The 23,759-nt window shown below is 45.3% G+C and overlaps 1 protein-coding gene across 2 annotated transcripts in view; it reads left to right on the top strand.

Annotated features, from left to right (window-relative positions):
• Positions 1-23,759, top strand: part of VRK3 (VRK serine/threonine kinase 3) — a 254,135-nt gene that overhangs the window by 106,942 nt on the left and 123,434 nt on the right. For both annotated transcript variants that reach the window (XM_044269695.1, XM_044269694.1), the window contains exon 7: positions 19,209-19,275. In XM_044269695.1, coding sequence (XP_044125630.1) covers positions 19,209-19,275 — 67 coding nt within the window. The remainder of the gene's footprint in view (positions 1-19,208; positions 19,276-23,759) is intronic.

Raw genomic sequence — 23,759 nt, 5'->3', positions numbered from 1 at the left:
TTCTTAGGGACACGGTGATACCTAATATGTATACTTTTTTATTTATTTACATATTAAAGGGCTTTTGTCACCCCCCCTAAACTTTTATTTTTTTTATTTGTTTACTTATAATCCCTATACTGCGATTTGTGCATACATAATCTAATTACGGTAATCATTTTGGTTCAGTAGATTGTGTTAAAAACTTGCTTTTAAAATATGCAAATTACCTTGCTACCAGCAAGTAGGGCTACTTGCTGGTAGCAGCCGCATCCTCCGATCCTAAAGACGCCCCCTCCTCATGTTTATCGACACGTCATCGGCGCAGGCGCGTTGAGGATGGAGTGACCGAGCACCTGCGCTGACTGAATACCGTTACGGCGCAGGCGTAAGATCTTGATAGCAGACAGGGCAAGCCAGAGGACGATCCCGTTCACTGGCCCTGTCAATCAACATGAGGAGGGGGCGTCTTTAGGATCGGAGGATGCGGCAGCTACCAGCAAGTAGCCGCCCTACTTGCTGGTAGCAGGGTAATTTGCATATTTTAAAAGAACGTTTTTAACACAATCTACTGAACCAAAATGATTAATTAGATTATGTATGCATAAATTGCAGTATAGGGATTATAAGTAAACAAAAAAAAAAAACTGTTTAGTGGGGTGACGGAAGCCCTTTAACAGCATTTTTTAAACAAAAAAATGTTTTAGTGTCTCCATATTCTGAGTGCCATATTTATTAATTATTTTTTTGCGGGGTGATTGTCTTAGTTTGGTATGATTTTGAGGTGCGTATGACTTTTTGATCGCTTGGTATTACACTTTTTGTGATGTAAGATGACAAAAATTGGCCTTTTTTACACCTTTTTTTATTTATTTTTTACGGTGTTCACTTATTTTGGAAAAAGGCGCTTTTTTTTTTTTTTTTTTTACATGAAACATTAATTTTTTTTTGTAAAACTTTTTTTTTTAAACTTCTTTTTTAACTTCCTCACGACCACCGTACGCAGGATTGCGTCTTCGCGGCGGTCGTGCTGCTCTGGGTGGACGCGCCGGTGCGTCCTCTCGCGAGACGCGAGATTTCCAGGTATGCCGGCCCGCGCATGCGCATCGCGGGCCGGCAAAATTCAAAGAAGAAGTTCGTCATCAACCTGCCGGCCACGATCATTGGCTGGCAGGTTGATGATTTTCAAAAAATCCAATCAGCAGCCATTTAAACCCACATATTAGTAAATATGATGGGGTTATATGGCTGCTGTGCTCCTCTGCTCCTTCTTTTGGTCGGTTGGTTCCAGGAGAGGAGCAGAGGAGCACATCATCACTGTGAGTACCCACTACAGTACACTTAGCCCCCAGATCACCTCCCAGCACCCAATTAACCCTTTGATCACCCCTTCTTGCCCCTGTCAATCACTAGTGAAAAGGAAAAAAAGTGATCAGTGCAAACTGTCACTTTTTTTTTTCCCACTGGTATTGACCGTTAGGTTTTAGGTATAGTTTAGGTCCCTTGGTTAGGTAGTTAGCGATCAGTTAGCGCCCAGCCCACTGCACCGCAGTCCGTTATTCGCTGATTAGCGTATCGCTAATCAGCATTTGTACTTTTATAGTATCTGAAAGTGATCAAAACTGATCACGGTCAGATCTATAATAGTACTAGTGTCACTTTAGTTCGCCCTCCACCCAAAACGCAGTGTTTGCCCGATCAGGCCTGATCGGTCGCCCACACGTGCGTTCGCCCACGCCCGCCCCACCGCAGTGACAAAAAAAAAATTTTTTTTTTGATCACTGCACATTCACTTTACACGCACTGCGGCGATAAAAAAAATCAGTTTTGATATTTTTTATCAACCGCAGCGGCCTCCGGTACTTCGCTAGCCTCCCCTTTGTAAGACAGGCTTGCTTTTTTTTTCTTGGGTAGTCTCAGGGAATACCCCTAAATTTAGTTGCCCACATGTCTAACAGGGGGTATTCTTCTGAAGAGGCCTACAGGCTTCTGACCCAGTCGGATGAGGAGTGGGAACCCTCATCTGATGAATCCAGCGGGTCAGAATACGAACCTGTAGAAAGCAGTGGCTCTCTGACCCAAAGTTCGGACGAGGAGGTTGAGGTCCCTGATAGCAGCAGGCGTACCCGGCCCCGTGTCGCTACACCGCAGGTTGCGCAGGATCCGCTTCAAGAGCAGCAGAGTGGGGCTGGTGCTGTCGGATTACGTGGTGAGGCATACACCAGCAGCCCAGCCCTTCCTGGACCTAGTACCAGCACTGCCGTACAACCTGGTGAAGTAGCGAGCACCAGAAGGGCAGTTGAAGCTGGTACGGTGGCACGTGCAGTAGTGACCCCGTCGCAGCCACCGCAAAGACGTGCCCGTAGAGCCCCTAGAATCCCAGAGGTGCTGGCAAACCCTGATTGGCAGTCCCCAACTTCCGCCGCACCCGTAGTTTTCCCTTTCACTGCCCAGTCTGGAGTTCGGGTTGAGACAGCTCAGATCGGTTCGGCCCTGGGATTTTTTGAGCTGTTCTTGACTGCGGAGCTTTTAGACTTAGTTGTGGCCGAAACAAACAGATATGCCACACAATTTATAACCGCTAACCCGGGAAGCTCTTATGCCCAGTCTTTCCGGTGGAAACCAGTCCAAGTTTCCGAAATTAAAACTTTTCTGGGCCTCCTCCTCAACATGGGCCTGACAAAAAAACATGAATTGCGGTCATATTGGTCCACGAACCCAATTCATCACATGCCCATGTTCTCTGCTGCTATGTCCAGGACACGATTTGAGACCATCCTGCGTTTCCTGCACTTTAGTGATAACAGCACCTCCCGTCCCAGAGGCCACCCTGCTTTTGACCGGCTCCACAAAATTCGGCCCCTCATAGACCATTTCAACCTGAAATTTGCAGATATTTATACCCCAGAGCAAAACATCTGCGTAGACGAGTCCCTTATACATTTTACCGGGTGCCTTGGCTTCAAACAATACATCCCAAGCAAGCGCGCCCGGTATGGGGTCAAATTGTATAAGCTCTGTGAAAGGGCCACAGGCTATACCCACAAATTTCGGATCTATGAGGGAAAAGATCAGACCCTGGAGCCGGTCGGTTGCCCTGACTACCTGGGGAGCAGTGGGAAGACAGTTTGGGACTTGGTGTCACCCTTATTCGGCAATGGGTACCATCTTTATGTGGACAATTTTTACACAAGTGTGGCCCTCTTTAGGCATTTGTTTCTAGAACGGATTGGCGCCTGTGGTACCGCGCGAACTAGTCGCGCGGGCTTCCCCCAACGGCTCGTTACCACCCGTCTTGCAAGGGGGCAGAGGGCCGCACTGTGTAACGAAGAACTGCTCGCGGTGAAATGGAGAGACAAGCGTGACGTTTACATGCTCTCCTCCATTCACGCAGACACGACAATCCAAATTGAGCGAGCAACCCGTGTCATTGAAAAGCCCCTCTCAGTCCACGACTATAACCTCCACATGGGAGGGGTCGACTTCAATGACCAGATGTTGTCTCCGTATTTAGTTTCCCGATGCACCAGACGCTGGTATAAGAAGGTGTCTGTATATTTAATTCAATTGGCTCTGTACAATAGTTTTGTTCTCTACAGTAAGGCTGGGAGAACTGGATCCTTCCTCAAATTTCAGGAAGAGATCATCGCGAACCTCCTGTATCCAGGAGGTTCCGTGGCCCCATCCACCAGTGTAGTTAGCCGTCTACACGAGCGACACTTCCCCAGTGTCGTTCCTGGTACCTCAAACCGACCGCCACCCCGAAAAAAATGTCGTGTCTGTAGCAGGAGTGGAATGAGGCGTGACACCCGCTATTTCTGTCCTGACTGTCCGGACCACCCTGCCCTATGCTTTGGAGAGTGTTTCCGGAAGTACCACTCACAGGTACACTATTAGCATAGGGATCATCTCACCAGGATAGGCACACAGGGCTATTAGGGCCCATTCACTCACAGCTGCTGCAAACATCTCCATTCACATGGGACAAAGTGCATAACGCACTTCGCCACATCTTTGGGCGATTTGCGCTTTGCACATTGACCCATGGGGAAGGAGAGGTTTGTTCTATAAAGGTAAAAAAAAAAAAAAAAAAAAACACCAGTAAGCAAACACGTTAATGTTTAGTTCAAAAAGTTAAAGTTACATGTTCTGTTCCAAAGTTAATAAAATTATTGCGTTGTGGCCTGGTTTTTTCTTTTTTTTTTTTTTTTTTGTCTTTTTACCTTCCAGGTGGACCAACCGATCTACTAGCTGCAGCACCGATGTGCATTCTGACAGAAGCATTGTGCTGCTGTCAGATTACACGCAAGTCGGTGTATGCGGCGCTGCAAGACGGGATTTTCTCCTCTGCAGTGACAGATACGTTTGCCGAGGCATATGAGCTGAGGAGGCGGCGTTCCTATGCTTTGGCAAACACTTTGTATATATATATAAAAAATAAAAATAAAATCCCGGCAATGATTTATTCATCCACATCGATTGATGCGAATGGAGAAATCTGGTTTGCCAGGGCATACGAGCTAAGTGGGTATGGATGTAGGGCGGAGCTCCTATGTCCTGGCAGACGCCTTTCCCCTCCATTTTTTTTTTTTGGCAGAGATTTTTGTCATCCACATTGATCAATGCGAATGAAGAAATCTGTGCCGTTCATTTTTTTCTTTCAGCCCAGAGGCTGAACGGAAAAAAAAAATCTCATTACCTGTATGCTCAATATAAGGAGAATAGCAGAAACTCCTAATGCTGGCCATACATGTAATGATTGCGGAGACCCTCAAATGCCAGGGCAGTACAAACACCCCACAACTGACCCCATTTTGGAAAGAAGACACCCCAAGGTATTTGCTGAGGGGCATATTGAGTCCATGAAAGATTTAAATTTTTGTCCTAAGTTAGCGGAAAGTGAGACTTTGTGAGAAAAAACTAAAAAAAAATCAATTTCCGCTAACTTATGCGAAAAAAAAAAAATTTCTATGAACTTGCCAGGCCCCTCATTGGATACCTTGGGGTGTCTTCTTTCCAAAGTGGGGTCACATGTGGGGTATTTATACTGCCCTGGCTTTTTAGGGGCCCTAAAGCGTGAGAAGAAGTCTGGGATCCAAATGTCTAAAAATGCCCTCCTAAAAGGAATGTGGGCACCTTTGTGCATCTAGGCTGCAAAAAAGTGTCACACATCTGGTATCGCCGTACTCAGGAGAAGTTGGGGAATGTGTTTTGGGGTGTCATTTTACATATACCCATGCTGGGTGAGATAAATATCTTGGTCAAATGCCAACTTTGTATAAAAAAATGGGAAAAGTTGTCTTTTGCCAAGATATTTCTCACCCAGCATGGGTATATGTAAAATGACACCCCAAAACACATTCCCCAACTTCTCCTGAGTACGGCGATACCAGATGTGTGACACTTTTTTGATGCCAAGGTGGGCAAAGGGGCACATATTCCAAAGTGCACCTTTCGGATTTCACCGGTCATTTTTTACACATTTTGATTGCAAAGTTCTTCTCACACATTAGGGCCCCTAAATTGCCAGGGCAGTATAACTACGCCACAAGTGACCCCATTTTGGAAAGAAGACACCCCAAGGTATTCTGTGAGGGGCATGGTGAGTTCCTAGAATTTTTTATTTTTTGTCACAAGTTAGCGGAAAATGATGATTTTTTTTTTTTTTTTCTTACAATCATCATTTTCCGCTAACTTGTGACAAAAAATAAAAAGTTCTATGAACTCCCTATGCCCATCAGCGAATACCTTAGGGTGTCTACTTTCCGAAATGGGGTCATTTGTGGGGTTTTTCTACTGTTTGGGCATTGTAGAACCTCAGGAATCATGACAGGTGCTCAGAAAATCATAGCTGTTTCAAAAAGCGGAAATTCACATTTTTGTACCATAGTTTGTAAACGCTATAACTTTTACCCAAACCATTTTTTTTTTTGCCCAAACATTTTTTTTTTTATCAAAGACATGTAGAACAATAAATTTGGCGAAAAATTTATATATGGATGTCGGTTTTTTTTGCAAAAAAAATAGTTACATTTTGATTAATAACAAAAAAAGTAAAAATGTCAGCAGCAATAAAATACCACCAAATGAAAGCTCCATTAGTGAGAAGAAAAGGAGGTAAAATTCATTTGGGTGGTAAGTTGCATGACCGAGCGATAAACGGTGAAAGGAGTGTAGTGCCGAAGTGTAAAAAGTGCTCTGGTCATGAAGGGGGTTTCACCTAGCGGGGCTGAAGTGGTTAACTTTTTTTTTTTTTTTGTCCCACTCTGGGACTTAAAGATTTAAGGGTCTGATCCCTGTTTCAATACAGCACAATACATCTACTACTTATGAGGCATCCGTTTGTACCACAAACTCCCTCTTGAAGTCGGGCGTCACCAAAAACATTGACCCACATAGGGCCGACTTCAAAGCGGCAAAAGCCTCTTCCACCCGATCATCCCAGCGAACCATCACTGATTTTCGTCCCTTCAAGAGCCCTGTCAAGGGCGCGGCTAGAGTATCAAAGTGGGGAACAAACCTCATGTAATAGCCCAGAAATGACCTTATTTGCCTAGTGGTGACAGGTCGGGGCCAATTCCGTATCACCTCTAATTTGTTTACTTAGGGTTTGATGACTCCGTGCCCAGGTACTTAGTCTCTTCTAACCCTATCGCACTTTATTTTGGTTATTGGTTAGGCCAGCTTTCCGAAGGGAGTCCACTACAGCCTGCACTTTGTAGGTGACTTTCCCAGTCGGTACTGTGGATGACAATATCGTCTGGGTAAGCCAAAGCGTACCAACGATGTGGACGAAGCACAATGTCCATTAGTCGCTGAAAACTGTCGGGGGCGCCATGCAGACCAAAGGGTAAGACTTTATATTGATACAGCCCCTTAGGCGTGATAAAGGCAGTTTTCTCTTTGGCAGCCTCTGTTAAGGGCACCTGCCAGTACCCTTTCATGAGGTCCAAAACAAAAAAATACCGGGCTTTTCCTAATCTCTCGATGAGCTCATCCACCCGGGGCATGGGATACGCATCGAATTTGGAAACCTCGTTAAGTTTTCGAAAGTAGTTACAAAACCGCAACGTTCCATCCGGCTTGCGTATCAATACTATAGGACTGGCCCACTCACTTTTTGACTTCTCAATGACGTCTAGCTGCCTCCTGAGTCTGTTTAGAGGAGAGGCTGTCAGCAATTCTTACTGTGGCAGCCACCTCTCTTGCATCAGACAGAGGGGTCGGTACCTCTTCTCCTGCGGGCTGTCTTCTGTTCAGGTTTCCTTATCTTTCCACGGTTTGAGTAAATTCACATGGTAAACCTGCTACGGTTTTCGCCACCCTGGCTGGTGTACCGTGTAGTTTACATCTCCAATTTTCTCGAGTACCTCGTAGGGCCCCTGCCACCTAGCCAGGAACTTACTGTCCACGTTCGGCACCAGAACCAAAACCTGATTGCCTGGATTAAAGATCCGGACCCGAGCCTGCCGATTATAGACCCGACTTTGGGTTCTCTGAGCTGCCTCCATATGCTCCCTAACAAAAGGCAACACTGTCTCTATCCAATCTTCCATCTGAGTAACGTTCTCAATGACACTTTTTTATGTGGCGTGGGTAGTTGTTCCTACGCCTCTTTAGCCACGTCCAAGAGACCGCGAAGATGCCATTTAGCATTTCGAAGGGCGAGAACCCAGTAGAGGCCTGGGGTACCTCTCGCACTGCGAACATGAGATGGGGCAGAAGGAGGTCCCAGGCCTTCCCATCTCTAGACACTACCTTTTTTCAAAATATTTTTTAATGTTTGGTTAAACCGTTCTACCAGACCGCCTGTTTGCGGATGGTAAATGGACATCCGTAGTTTTATGTGCAGCAACTTAGAGTTCCCTCATCACCTTGGACATAAAAAGGGGTCTCTTGGTCAGTCAGAATCTCTTTAGGTAGTCCTACTCGGGAAAAAATCTCCATTAACTCCTTAGCTATGAGTTTGGCCGAGGTATGTCGCAGTGGCACCGCCTCCAGTACTGACTACTGGCGTAGTCTAGAATGACTAAGATGTGTTGATGCCCTCTGGTGGACTTTGGTACTGGGCCTATAAGGTCCATAGCTATTCTGGCAAATGGTACTTCGATAATCGGGAGAGGTACTAGGGGACTATGGAATTGTGGCTGGGGAATAGTTATCTGGCAGGTCGGACAAGACTTACAAAACTCTTCCACTTCTTTGAATATGCTGGGCCAGTAAAACCACTGTAGAACACGATTCTGAGTTTTATGCAGCCCCAGGTGACCCCCGAGAACGTGTTGGTGGGCTAGATCTAACACAAGCTTGCGATAAGCCTTGGGGACCGCCAACTGTTCAATAGGCTTACCCCGTAGTTGATTTACCCGATACAACATATCCTGATAAACCGCAAAACGGGGAAACACTGACTCTGCCCAGGTTGTTGTGGTTCACCATCTACTATAACACATTTTCCCAGATGCCGTATAGGGTTCGGTTCCGACGTTGGGCGGTACCAAAATTATCCCCAGAGACATTACGTTTTGCCAATTTAGGACCCGTCGGCAAGTCCTCCACGTCTCCCACCATCACACTTAGCGGGGTTGTCTCCCCCTCTTCCACCGAAGTGGCGGTCACCCCTACCGCTGGCCCTTCGATCTTAGGTTCCCAGGGTTCTGGTCTTCCCCCCTGAGCCGAGCCACTCTGCTAAGGTTACCCCTGTCTCATGGGTATCAGTCACTCTTATAATTGGGAGTAGTCTCTCCCTATTATAAGTTTGTAGTGTAAATCTGGGGCAATTGCCACTTCGTAAGTCCATCTGCCAGCCCCCGTGGTAAGAGACACCAGGGCGGTGGGATAGTCTTTTAAGTCCCCATGGATGCACTTGACCCCGCCTTTCTGGCTAGTATACTCCTCTGACCGTACCAGGGGAGCCCTTACTTGGGACACCAGACTCCCTGAGTCCAGCAGAGCCTCCGCTGGAGTGTCTCCTACCTCCACCTGGCACAGGTGGTTTAGAGTTTTTGGGGTACCTGCTGCACACAGCTTCCTGGCATATAGCGACTGACAGTAGCCATAGGTAGTATCTATGGGTTCCACCTGATGGGGACAGTCAACTCTTACATGGCCCGGTTCCTGACACCACCAGCAGACTATCGGAGCCAGGTCCGTAGAGGGTACACCCCGGGTGGGTTTGGTTGGTACAAGTCGCCGGGTCTGGAATGAAGATTTTCGAGGTTTGACTGCCCCCCAAAAAATAAACCTTGTAACAGTCTAGCAGTCTTAGTAGCCTCGTAGCGCTCCACCAGGTCCACCATTTTGAGGGCGTTGCCAGGAAACACCTGGCCGTTCCAGTGCTGGAGAGGGGGTGGCAGAGCCCTCCAGAACATATCAGCCAATAGTCTATCTAGCATAGCCGTGGGACTCAGCACATCAAGCTGTAGCCACTTTTGCAAAAGGTGGAGTAAGTCAAAATATTGGGTCCTGGCAGGCTAAGCTGGCTTAAACCCCCACTGATGTACCCACTGGGAGCGGACCAACACATTCACCCCCCAGTCTTGCCAAAATTTCACCCTTTACTTTTTGGTAGTCTGCCGCTTGATCGTCCGGCAAGTCGAAATGCACCCGCTGGGAGTCAGATGCCAGGAATGGAGCATTGACCTCAGCCCACTGGTCACGGGGTAGCTTTTCCCTGATGGCCACTTTCTCGTACATTGCCAGATAGTTTTCAATGTCGTCTGCGGGGGTCATCTTAGGAATCGCGGCACGGAGTGCTTTCCGGGCATCGTGGAAGATCGGGGTTGCTTCTGCTGTCTGCAAAGCCATCACATGTTGTAGCAGCAACTGGTTAGTCTCCTGCTGCTGCTTTATTAGCCTAGCGTTGCTACAGGTTTGTGTCTCGCTGCTTCAGATTAGACTCCATGAGGGCCTTCACAACAGCCTCCATTTTGTCGAGGGGCACTGGTTGTAATACAGCTGGATTAATGTACGACATACAAGTGTTCCTTGAAAAATGCAGAAACCAAAAATATCGGCGTTTACGCCAGCCCCGCTGCTCTTGCCCGCACTCTCCACCAATTGTGGGGTTTAAGCGGGAGCAGTACAGAGGCAAAATACAAGTTTTTAACTCAAAACATCAGTGTTTATTCACTGCACAAAACAGCACTTAACTTTGCAGTGTTGGTGTTAATTCATACACAATGGAAAGTTCATATAACACAAGTCACCTTGCTGGCAGTTCTGCCTCCAGTAGTCCTCAGCAGGCTTTAGGGGGCCTGTTTTCCCAGCATGTGGCTCTCAGCCCTCCAGCACGGCACAACACCTCAGATCCCTAAAATAGAGACATCTCTGCTAAGCCCAGCTGCCTATTTAAGGACAGCCAGGTGCTGACAAAACCCTGAGTGGCCCTTAAACTCTGGTCCGGTATTTGACCTCACCTGGCTGGAAAGCAGCCCAGCCGCACATGCTGTGAGGAAAATACCTGCCTTGCCAGACACAACCCCTCACTGTGTTGCAGGAAAAAGTTTTTACCCCGCGAGTGCAAAGCGTTTTGCACACAAGTGAAAAAAAATCGGCATGTTTGGTACCCAGACCAGAACCCGGACTTCTTCACAGAAGTTTGGGTTCAGGTTAGGTGTACTGTAGATTTTATTATTTTCCCTTATAACATGGTTATAAGGGAAAATAATAGCATTCTTAATACAGAATGCTTAGTAAAATAGGGATGGAGGGGGTTAAAAAAAATATAATTTAAAGGGACACTAACAGGGCCAATAAGCATATTGAGGTATATATATGGCAGTACAGGTCTTATAATGGGTATTACAATCATATAAATATCCCCCCTGTCCACATTATACATACAGTAAACTTTAAGTTTTATAACCAGCTCCAACGGTCTTCAATCTGCCCAAGGGGCGGCGTTTCACCTCTCTTGTGCCCAGCCAGCCTCCCCAACTGCCGCTTTGAAGTGCCGCCCAGCTCATCAATATTCAGTTTGCTGGGCGGCTTCTGCGGTCCCCGCTCTGAAGCGCTTTGCTTAACAGTGCCCGGCGCATGCGCCGGATCTTGTGAAGTCCGGTACAGTAAGCGCCGTCCAGCTCATCAATATTCACTTCGCTGGGCGGCGCTTACTGTCCCCGACTTCACAAGATCCGGCGCATGCGCAGGGCACTGTTCAGCGCAGCGCTTCAGAGCGGGGACCGCAGAAGCCGCCCAGCAAACTGAATATTCATTATACTTACATGATTGTAATACCCATTATAAGACCTGTACTGCCATATATATACCTCAATATGCTTATTGGCCCTGTCAGTGTCCCTTTAACTCACCTCACCCACTTGTTCGCACAGCCCGTCTTCTCTTCCGGTCTTCTTTTTTGACTGCGCTCATCACATGGTCCATCACATGATCCATCACCCGCTGTGTTTGTGGTGGTGGTGGGAGGTTGGGGGAGCTGACAGGGGGGGGCAAAGGTAGTTCAGCAGCTTGTGAACTGCTGAACTGCCTGGGGAGAGGGTTAACTGACAAAACAGGAGGAAGGGCCATGATGAGGATGTCATTTGACTCCTCCGTACCCTATGCTGTGAGCCTGCTGTTAGGTAGGAGGAAACGTATCCCTCTGTTGTGGGATACGTTACAGCCTTTCATCATGGGTATAGGTAGTGAATTCTCCTGGCATATACCGTACCTCTGACGGAAAGCTAATAACGTGATGTGAACCCAGCCTAAGATGTCCATAAACCACAAGCTGACTTACATTTCTGGGACCTGCTCCTGTCTCCATAATGGGGTCCCCAAATTGCACCATGCATGAGCCGCATGCTCTCTGTTCACTGCTAAAGGATACCAGAAACTCAGCTGTTTTGGAAGTCCCATTGCGATGAATGGAGGTGGTGGGACCTGCACCTGTCTGACATTGAGGGCATATCCTACTTATATGCCATTAGTGAGACAGCCCCTTTAAGGGTTTAAAAAATTAAAAAAGTTATGGGAGGCCCAAACCGCTGGAATACTCCTTTAACCTCTAGAGCACCGCTGCTGTACATGTGCGGTGGAAGTACGCAATTTAAATATGGTGCCTGCTCGCAAGTGCATAGGCAATGGGTCTCTGCTTCAAACAACAAGCCAAGGGCTAATATCTGATTGCATACATTTAACCCTTCAGATACTGTGGTCAGTCATGACCATGGCCTTTAAATGCTGAAAAACCAGAAGCACTGGGTCTCTCTGAAGAACACAAGTGTATCAGAGCTCAAGTTCCTATGGAGTCCTGCAGGTGGCAGGCCTCCATAGGAGAACCACAATTATGTAGATTGTAGTTCTCTTGATCTAAGCTAAAATAAATCAGTATAGTTCATATTGTAGCTTCCTAGGGGGGGCTAAAAAAAAGTTAAAAATGAATGACGTAAAAAAATAATAATTTAAGACTATGGAAACCTTTGTGCACTAAAAATCAATAAACCCATATCTTACCGTAATGCAGCACATGATAAAATTGCACTTGTTTTTTTATTGGTATCAGCTTTGCTTCACATGCACTCAGAAATGCTCTGATATGAGTTTCGCTCACTGCTATCCTCTCCTGTGAGAATCTGTGGGTGTTCCTACGGATTTCACATGCACTAGCACAAGCTCTTCTGCGGCCCCATTGAAAATGAATGGGTCCGCACCCCTTGCGCAAAATTGCGGTACGGATGCGGACCCATTATGCAGACGTGTGAATGGACCCTTAGATATGGTCCGTGGTAGCAGAATCCATAATGGAATTGTTACATAACCCGAACCTTGTACGCCAAACTTCAAACACAAGTTCGCTCATCCCTAGTTGCGACCACAGGGGTGAATAAAGTGTTTTTTTAATTTTAACTCATTTTTTGTGAGAGTGCTGTCATTTTTTTTAATTCTTATATTGTCCTGGATTTGTTGCCAGATCCTTTGGCCTGCACCTCCATATTTATATTTGGCCTGATGTGCTGCCATTTTTGTTTTTTACAATGTTCACCTGATAGAGTAGATAATGTGATATTTTAATAGCGCAGGTCGTAACGACGCGACAATACCTAATATGTCTAGTTTTTATTTTATTTTGGATTTACAAAAAAAGGTTTTGAAAAAAAAAATCATGTTTTTGTATTTCCATTTTCTGAAAGCCATATTTTTTTTATTGTTTGGGTGATTGTCATAGGTAGGGTCTTATTTTTTACAGGATGAGATGATGGTTTGATTGGTACCATTTTGGGGCACATGACTTTTTGATAGCTTGGTATTCCCCTTTTTGTGATGTAAGGTGATAGAAATGTTTTTTTTGTGCACATTTTTTATTTCATCTTTTTACTGGTTAGCGCATGTGATATTTTTAGAGTAGGTTGTTACAGATGCGGTAATACCTAATATGTCTGTTTTTTAAAATATATTTTGGTTTTACACAATAAGAGAATTTTTTAAACAAAAATAATTATTTTCTGAAAGCCATATCTTTTTTAATTTTTGGGGCGATTGTCTTAGGTGGGGCTAATTTTTTCAGGGATGAGATGACTGATACTTTTTTGGGGTACATATGACTCTTTTAATCACTTTATATACCATTTTGTGGGAAGTGCGGTGGGTAAATCTGCAATTCCATCATAGTTTTTTTTTATTTTTATGGCGTTCACTGTGCAGTAAAACTACGTGATCCTTTTATAGATCAGGTCGTTAGATGCGGTATACCAAACATGTTTAGTGTTTTTTATATTTGTAACCAATTATATGTATGGATATAGGAAGAAGTTAGATTTATTTTTTTTTTACCTTTTTTTTTTTTATACACTTCTTTGACTCAAACCTACTTTTGTTCTTGAAGATTCAGTGGGTCTGATGCCTCTACAATACACTGCAGTACACTTTATAGTGTACTGCAGTGTATTGTCATTCACAGTAACCCTGATCAGGCTCAGCTATACCATGGCAAAAGAAGTGCTTTTGTGCTTTAAAATTTGATCATTTTCAGTTTTACCTGCTAATAACTCCCACAAATGCATGCCACTTTCCTATTCAGCAGCTATTATCTCACAGCGTTGCCATGTGCAGCCCGTCTTCTCAGTTTTATAACAAGAGAGGGATGAGCTCTGGGAGGACAGTGGAGGGGGCAGGGATGCTTTAGATGGTGATGTCTTCTCAGTGGTAGCAGCGAGAAATATGCAACTGGTCTTGTTTGAAAGCTGACAGCCCAGGCTTTCATACAAGAACAGAATGACGCTAGTCCAAGCAACAGAGGAGAAATCACTGTTAGAAATAGAGTCTGGAATAATCGCCGGTAAAATCTGTTTTTACTTTCACTTTCAGCTTCATTCACAGCATCCCGGTTTCTACAATTGATATCTTTCCCTGTACTGAACAGATTTATGTTTTTTTCTGGTATTGTCTGAAAGCTTGAAATGTCAGCTTTCAGACACTACAAAGTCCATATAAGCAGCTAAAGTAGCTCCCCCCCCCTGAGGGTCAGCTGGCTATTAAGAGGTTAGAAGAAATGCTTACTGATTTAATGTAATTGCAGGGCTTGTCTCTGGTTAGCTGTATGTGAGGATACACACTGCTCTGGGTACTGTGGGAAGTTAGCTGCGTTCTGATTGGTCCTGCTAGTTCATGTGAGGAGAGCAAGGGCTTAGGCTACTTTCACACTTGCGGCAGGACGGATCCGACATGCTGTTCACCATGTCGGATCCGTCCTGCGGCTATTTCGCCGTGCCGCCGCTCCGTCCCCATTGACTATAATAGGGACGGGGGCGGAGCTCCGGCGCAGCACGGCGAAAGCCGCCGGACTAAAAAGCCTGACATGCAGTAATTTTAGTCAGACGGCCTTTCGCCGTGCTGTGCCAGAGCTCCGCCCCCGTCCCTATTATAGTCAATGGGGAAGGAGCGGCGGCACGACGAAATAGCCGCAGGACGGATCCGACATGGTGAACAGCATGTCAGATCAGTCCTGCCGCAAGTGTGAAAGTAGCCTTATGGTAAGTGAGGGAAATACAGGATGGCCTCAAGGAAGGGCAAAGATCTTCACAGGAAGAGCAGCAAAGGAAGTTGCTGAAATAGAGGCACAGAGAAATATGGTTGCTAAGTCTGAATACAGACATCAGAAAGGTAAAATTAGCTGAAAAATGTAGCTTCATGAATATCTTCCTTTCAGCATCACATATGTTAGTAATTTAATTTTTGGCAGTGAAATGGCAGTTACACTTTAAATGTGGTATTGTTGTAATCATATTGACACAGAGAATTAAGTGTTTTACCACACAGAGAACCCCGTAGAGACTTATCCTGTAAAACTGTGGGGGAATTGCGTTTTTTTTTCCCCATTTCCACCCAATTTGTCATTTTCTTCTGCCTCACACTACATTGTATGCCATATTAAATGGTGACATTAGAAACTACAACTTGTCCTGCAAAAAACAAGCCCTCATATGGCTTCGTTAAAAAAAAATTATGGCTACGGGAATACAGGGAAGAAAAATGAAACCGCAAAAAGGAAAAACCTCCGGTATTCAAGAAGGGGGGAGGGGGTCAAGGCATACCATTTTTAGTAGGTCAAAATATTTGACAAATGTTCTTCACCCCTCGGCCCCATTTGTCTTAATCTCGAGCACTAGAAGTTGATATGGCTTAAAGAGGTATTCCGTTTATATCAAGTTATTCCCCATCCACAGGATAGGGCATAACTGTTGGATTGGTTGGGGTCCTAATGCTGGGACCCCCACTAATCGCAAGAATGAGGGCCCCAAACCCTATGGAGTCCCTCTGAAATGAAGGAAGCTGGGGGTCCAAAATAAGCATGGCCATTCCATCAATTTCTACAGTTCTGTAGATAGCCGAGCACTGTACTCAACTATGGCACCAGTGTGTGAGATGGGCCCAACCTCTTTTAACAGGGTTGTCCCACAAAAAATATTGTACAGTTTCTAAACCAGCATCTGGATTTGAATACTTTTGTAATTGCATGTAATAAAAAATTTAGCATAGCCACTGAGTTATTCAATAAAATGTATCTATCTGTATAGTGTCACTTGCTGTTAGTTTTTTTTTCTTATTTCTTTGACCTGCTCACTAAGGGTACTTTCACACTTGCGGCAGAGAGATCCGGCAAGCAGTTCCGTCGCCGGAACTGCCTGCCGTATCAGGCAAAACGTATGCCAACTGATGGCATTAATAAGACTGATCAGGATCCTTATCAGTCTTAAAAATGCCTGATCAGTCGAAAAATTGCATTGAAATGCCGGATTCGTCTTTCCGGTGTCAGCCGGCAAAACAGATCCAGCATTTATTTTTTTCACCTTTTTTTCAGTCTGCGCATGCGCAGACCGGAAGGACGGATCTGGCGTTCCGGTATTCTGAATGCCGAATCCGGCACTAATACATTCCTATGGGATTCAGGCAAGTCTTCAGTTTTTTTCGCTAGAGATAAAACCGTAGCATGCTGCAGTTTTCTCTTTTGCCTGATCAGTCAAAACGACTGAACTGAAGACATCCTGATGCATCCTGAACGGATTACGCTCCATTCAAAATGCATGGGGATACGCCTGATCAGTTCTTTTCCAGTATAGAGCCCTTGTGACGGAACTCTATGCCGGAAAAGAAAAACTCAAGTGTGAAAGTACCCTAAGGGCCCTTTCACACCTGCGTTATAGTCTTCCGGCATAGAGTTCCGTCGTCGGGGCTCTATGCCGGAAGAATACTGATCAGGATTTTCCTAATGCATTCTGAATGGACAGTCCGTCCTTCAGGATGCATCAGGATGTCTTCAGTTCCGGAACGGAACGTTTTTTGGCCGCAGCAAATAGCGCAGCATGCTGCGCTTTTTGCTCCGGCCAAAAATCCGGAACACTTGCCGCAAGGCCGGATCCGGAATGAATGCCCATTGAAAGGCATTGATCCGGATCCGGCCTTAAGCTAAACGTCGTTTCGGCGCATTGCCGGATGCGACCTTTAGCTTTTTCTCAATGGTTACCATGGCTGCCGGGACGCTAAAGTCCTGGCAGCCATGGTAAACTGTAGTGGGGAGCGGGGAGCAGCATACTTACCATCCGTGCGGCTCCCGGGGCGCTCCAGAGTGACGTCAGGGCGCCCCAGGCACATGGATGACGTGATCGCATGGAGCGCTCTGACGTCATTCTGGAGCGCCCCGGGAGCCGCACGGATGGTAAGTATGCTGCTCCCCCGCTCCCCACTACTACTATGGCACCCAGGACTTTAATAGCGTCCTGGGTGCCATAGTAACACTGAAAGCATTTTGAAGACGGATCCGTCTTCAAATGCTTTCAGTACACTTGCGTTTTTCCGGATCCGGCGTGTAATTCCGGCAAGTGGAGTACACGCCGGATCCGGACAACGCAAGTGTGAAAGAGGCCTAAGAAGACCGCACCTACTCAGTTTTATCCTTTGACTGCATCCTGAGCTGTGATAGGGGGAGCTGAGACACGCCCCCTGAGCTGTGATAGGGGGAGCTGAGACACGCCCCCTGAGCTGCAGCAGAAAGGACACTCCTCTTGAGCTGTCAGCTTGATATAAATCTAGGAGAGCAATGACTGGGGAGATCTCTGGATCCATGTGAGGTACAGGACTGGTTCTTGCTTTGTTCCAGATTGTCATGGACTATATGATGAATGATTTTCATTTTTTACATTAGTCATGGGATAACGCCTTTAAGAGCTTAAGAACTAACTGGGGGAGGGTGTATGAGAGGTGAAACAAAATGTCTACAGAGAATGTTGTCATATCTCTTCTTATTTGTCCTTAAGGTTTTAATATGAAACATGTCAATAATAAAACCTATTGCTTTTTTTTATATATAATTTTTGCATCCTTTTAAAATTTATCTGTCCACAATTATTGAGATGTAATCAGTATTAGTTTATTATATGTTCCCTTGTGAACTTCTTCAGTAAGTAGTATGTTTTACTTGGCTCATGTCTGAACAAGTCTGAAGGCTAGTGCTGCAAGTAAGGACTCTGACCATTCAGATCATCAAAGTATTTCAGGTGACGTAATCTACGGCTAAATGCTGTATTGTAAGAAGACTGGACTGGGGCTGAACATCTAATGTATATCCACGAGCATCCATTCAAGAACTGTGGCATAGAGCAGAATATACTGCATTTGTCGTATGATTCTGCAATAATTGCTCCAAAGAAAAACTGCCTTTTGGTAACATATGCTATTTATTATGCTTTGGGCAACATTTTGCTGCTCTGCAAGATCCAGTCCAAAATATAAAAATAGGCTTCCTCTACATGCAGTTTTATAAAGCTTCTTATGAACCATGGACAAACTTTTTTGAGTCACCCTAGTAAGGCATGCTGACGTCCAGTGATCTATTTGCTCCTATATTAGCCAGAGCTGAAAGCTTCATCAACAGCAGCCGTCCCCCTCCCAACAAATTAAAGGGAACCTGTCACCAGGAATTTGTGTATAGAGCTGAGGACATGGGTTGCTAGATGGCTGCTGGCATATCCGCAATATCCAGTCCCCGTAGCTCTGTGTGCTTTTATTGTGTAAAAAAAGAAAAATTATTTGATACATATGCAAATTAACCTGAGATGAGTCCTGTCCCTGACTCATCTCACATACAGGACTCATCTCAGGTTAATTTGCATATGTATGAAATCGTTTTTTGTTTTACAATAAAAGCACACAGAGCTATGGGGACTGGATATTGTGGATGTACTAGCGGCCATCTAGCAACCCATGTCCTCAGCTCTACACACAAAATCCCGGTGACAGGTTCCCTTTAAAGAGAGCCTGTCACCACACAGAGCAATGCAGTCTACAGGCAGCCTGTTATAGAGCAAGAGGAGCTGAGAACATTGATGTATAGCTTTGTGCAAAAAGATTCAGTAAAACATGTACTTTAATCTCTGCTCATTCTGACTTCAGTTGTACACGGGGCTGTCTTATCAGTGAATGCTAGCATTCCTTGTGTAAGTGTATATACAGAGATAGCTGTCAGTCACTGAGAGTTGTGCATGGGCAGTGTCAAGAGCAGAGAATTAAATGTATAAATTACAAGTTTTGCTGTATCTTTCCCCCAAAAAAGATATATAAATTTGCTCAGCTCCTCCTGTTCTGTATCATACTGCCTACAGATTGCACTGCATTTTGTGGTGATGGGTCCTGACCTGCCTTTTGAAAAGAGTTTAACCTGATATTTATGTCCATGGCATGGGTTTTAACTTTTTTTTGTCTTTTAATTGCTTTTCTCACTTTTCACCCATCAGGATGCGAAAGATGGAAAGATTTATAATGAACAGAGTTTTTTCCAGAGAGCAGCTAAGAAAACCACAGGTATCTCATTGCACCACAATACCACATAAACATACTAATGACAGCATAAATGTCCCCTGAAATCACCAGGTTTTCCTATAAGCCCTCCTCACTCTGATGTACTATTTTGCCACACAGTGCTGGATGTTAAAGAGGACCTTTCATGTTTTTTTATTAATTTTTTTTAGTGCCTTTATTTGTGGGGTACACTCCGCTGATGCTGCCATCATAGATTTTTTTTCAAATACCCCTCGCTTGCCCCATCGTGCCCCCTGCAGTTTTCACACCCGGTATGTTAATACTGAGAATTGGTACAGGATGGAGGAGACACCAGGGTTTCTCAGAGAGAAAAAAACTGCTAGCTTTATCCCTGGTCCCCTGAACGTCTCCTCCTCCTCCCTGTACTGATGCTCAGTATTAACATATTGGGGGTGAAAACTGCAAACAACAATGCATTTATACAAACAACAATGCATTTATGGTCAATACATTTAGACCATTTTCTACATCTACAATATGCCCATGCCACGGCCACAATTTTAGACCTGGCGTGATTGGGGCACAGTCGCAGATAGCCACCATCTGTGCCTGAAATATGCCTAATTTAGCCAACTCCTTTACGGTTGCGATCCCTTGTGCTCATACAGATTCATGGTTTCTGTGCAGCAGATCGCTGTTTAGACCACACAATCTGAAGGCCAGAACATATGATCGGTGGTACCTGCATGAACGACAGGATCACCCGATGAACGAGATCGGCGGCACATTTACATGGGCAGATTGTCCTGGGAACGGATTGTGTGATTGTTTAAGAAAGGGATGTACATTTCCAAAAGAAATACTGGAACCTGTAATCATAACTGTTCTGAAGGAGGGATAAAATACCTTAGGTGTGCATGAGATTAATGTTAGCTAAATATGGTTGAGGCCCATTTTCATGGGGAGGTTGTCTAAGGGTACTTTCACATTAGCGGCAGGGGACTCCGGCAGGCTGTTCCTGCTGGTGAACAGCCTGTTTGATCCGTCCTGCCACTAGTTCACGTGTGTCCCCGGAATGCCGCTCCGTCCCCATTGTCTATAATGGGGCGGGAGCGGAGTTCCGGCGGCAGCGCACGGCGAGAGGCCGCCGGACTAAAAGTACTGCATGTCTTACTTTAAGTCTGCCTCTCGCCGTGCGCTTCCGTGCTGATGCCGGAACTCCGCCCCCACCCCCATTATAGTTAATGGGGACGGAGCGGCAGTCCGGGGACACACGTGAACTAGCAGCAGGAAGGATCCGACAGGCTGTTCATCCGCCGGAACAACCTGCCGGACTCCCCTGCCGCTAGTGTTTAACTAGCCTAACATCTGTTGTGGGTAAACTGAAGGTTTTCTAAGAGATGTTATCCTGGAGTGTCATAATGAAAATAATTATTTTAACACCATATCAGCATGGCTTCATGAGGGATCAGTCATTTTTATGAGGAGATGGGTTTTAGACTGGGGTGAGTCAGTGGATGTCATATCTTGACTTCTCCAAAGCATCTGAGACTGTACCACATAAAAGGTTAGTATATAAAATGAGAATGCCCGGACTGGGGGATAATGTCTGTATGTGGGTAGGTGGCTCAGTGATAGAAAACAGAGGGTGGTTATTAGTGGTACACACTCAGATTTGGTCACTGTCACTAGTGGGGTACCTCAGGGGTCAGTACTGGGCCTTGTTCTCTTCAGTATATTTATTAATGATCTTGTAGAAGGCTTGCATTGTAAAGTATCAATTTTCGCAGATGACACTAAACTGTGTAAAGTAATTTACACTGATGAGGACAGTATACTACTACAGAGGGATCTGGATAGATTGCAGGCTTGGGCAGATAAGTGGCAGATGAGGTTTAACACTGATAAATGTAAAGTTATGCACATGGGAAGTAAAAATGCAAGTCACCCGTACATACTAAATGGTAAAACACTGGGTAACACTGACATGGAAAAGGACCTAGGAATTTTAGTGAACAGCAAACTAAGCTGTAGAAACAAGTTTCAGGCAGCTCCTGCCAAGGCCAATAAGACAATGGGTTGCATCACAAGGGACATAGATGCCTGTGATGAGAACATAGTCCTGCCACTTTACAAATCATTAGTCAGACCACACATGGAGTACTGTGCACAGTTCTGGGCTCCAGTGAACAAAGCAGACATAGCAGAGCTGGAGAGGGTTCAGAGGAGGGCAACTTAAGTAATATCTGGAATGGGTGGACTACAGTACAATCAAAATTAGGGTTATTCAGTTTAGAAAAAAAAACTGAGGGGAGATCTAATAACTATATATATTAAGGGTCAGTACAGGGATCTCTCCCATCATCTATTTATCCCCAGGACTGTGACTGTGACAAGGGGACATCCTCTGCGTCTGGAGGAAAGAAGGTTTGTACAAACCGGATTCCAAAAAAGTTGGGACACTGTACAAATCGTGAATAAAAACTGAATGCAATGATGTGGAGATGACAAATGTCAATATTTTATTTGTAATAGAACGTAGATGACAGATCAAACGTTTAATCCGAGTAAATGTATCATTTTATAGGAAAAATAAGTTGTTTCAAAATTTCACGGTGTCAACGAATCCCAAAAAAGTTGTGACAAGTAGCAATAAGAGGCTGGAAAAAGTAAATTTGAGCATAACGAAGAGCTGGAAGACCAATTAACACTAATTAGGTCAATTGGCAACAGATTGGGTATAAAAAGAGCTTCTCAGAGTGTCAGTGTCTCTCAGAAGCCAAGATGGGTAGAGGATCACCAATTCCCACAATGTTGCGCAGAAAGATAGTGGAGCAATATCAGAAAGGTGTTACCCAGCGAAAAATTGCAAAGACTTTGCATCTATCATCATCAACTGTGCATAACATCATCGAAGATTCAGAGAATCTGGAACAATCTCTATGCGTAAGGGTCAAGGCCGTAAAACCATACTGGATGCCCGTGATCTCCGGGTCCTTAAACGACACTGCACCACAAACAGGAATGCTACTGTAAATGAAATCACAGAATGGGCTCAGGAATACTTCCAGAAACCATTGTCAGTGAACACAATCCACCGTGCCATCCGCCGTTGCCAGCTGAAACTCTACAGTGCAAAGAAGAAGCCATTTCTAAGCAAGATCCACAAGCTCAGGCGTTTTCACTGGGCCAGGGATCATTTAAAATGGAGTGTGGCAAAATGGAAGACTGTTCTGTGGTCAGACGAGTCACGATTCGAAGTTCTTTTGGGAAATCTGGGACGCCATGTCATCCGGACCAAAGAGGACAAGGACAACCCAAGTTGTTATCAACGCTCAGTTCAGAAGCCTGCATCTCTGATGGTATGGGGTTGCATGAGTGCGTGTGGCATGGGCAGCTTGCATGTCTGGAAAGGCACCATCAATGCAGAAAAATATATTCAGGTTCTAGAACAGGGGTGTCAAACTCAAATTCATCGGGGGCCGCATCAGCAGTTTGGTCACCCTCAAAGGGCCGGTTGTATCTGTAGGACTGTGTCCACTCTTTATTATCATAAATTATTGTCACTGCATTCAATTATTACTGGTTTTTGTAATAATGTAAGTAATAACTAGCTCTGAAAGCTTGACCTGCAAGCGCTGACTGGGGTCACATAGCATTATACTGATTTATGATGCTATGTAACCCTTACAGTTCTGTAATGGTTGGATAACACTGACATAATGCTGTCAGTGTTATCCAACACATTTCAGAACTGTAAGGGTTACCGTATTTTTTGCCCTATAAGACGCACCTAGGTTTTTGAGGAGGAAAATAAGAAAAAAAATATTTTGAACCAAAAGGTGTGCTTTTGATGGGTTTTGAACTAATTGTGGTCTGTGGGTGGCACTGTTATGGGGGATCTGTGGGTGGCACTGTTATGGGGGATCTGTGGGTGGCACTGTTATGGGGGATCTGTGGGTGGCACTGTTATGGGGGATCTGTGGATGGCACTGTTATGGGGGATCTGTGGATGGCACTGTTATGGGGGATCTGTGGATGGCACTGTTATGGGGGATCTGTGGATGGCACTGTTATGGGGGATCTGTGGATGGCACTGTTATGGGGGATCTGTGGATGGCACTGTTATGGGGGATCTGTGGGTGATGCACTGTTATGGGGGATCTGTGAATGGCACTGTTATGGGGGATCTGTGGGTGATGCACTGTTATGGGGGATCTGTGGGTGATGCACTGTTATGGGGGATCTGTGGGTGATGCACTGTTATGGGGGATCTGTGGGTGATGCACTGTTATGGGGGATCTGTGGGTGATACTTATGGGGGATCTGTGGGTGACACTTATGGGGGATCTGTGGGTGACACTTATGGGCGATCTGTGGGTGGCTCTTATGGGGGATCTGTGGGTGGCTCTTATGGGGGATCTGTGGGTGGCTCTTATGGGGGATCTGTGGGTGGCTCTTATGGGGGATCTGTGTATGACACATATATAGCATCTTATGCTATGTGTCATCCACAGATCCCCTCC

The sequence above is a fragment of the Bufo gargarizans genome, chromosome 10, assembly GCF_014858855.1.
Source record: "Bufo gargarizans isolate SCDJY-AF-19 chromosome 10, ASM1485885v1, whole genome shotgun sequence".
NCBI classification, from domain to species: domain Eukaryota; kingdom Metazoa; phylum Chordata; class Amphibia; order Anura; family Bufonidae; genus Bufo; species Bufo gargarizans.
Note: the sequence above shows the minus strand (reverse complement) of the source record. Positions and strands in the feature narration are given on the sequence as shown.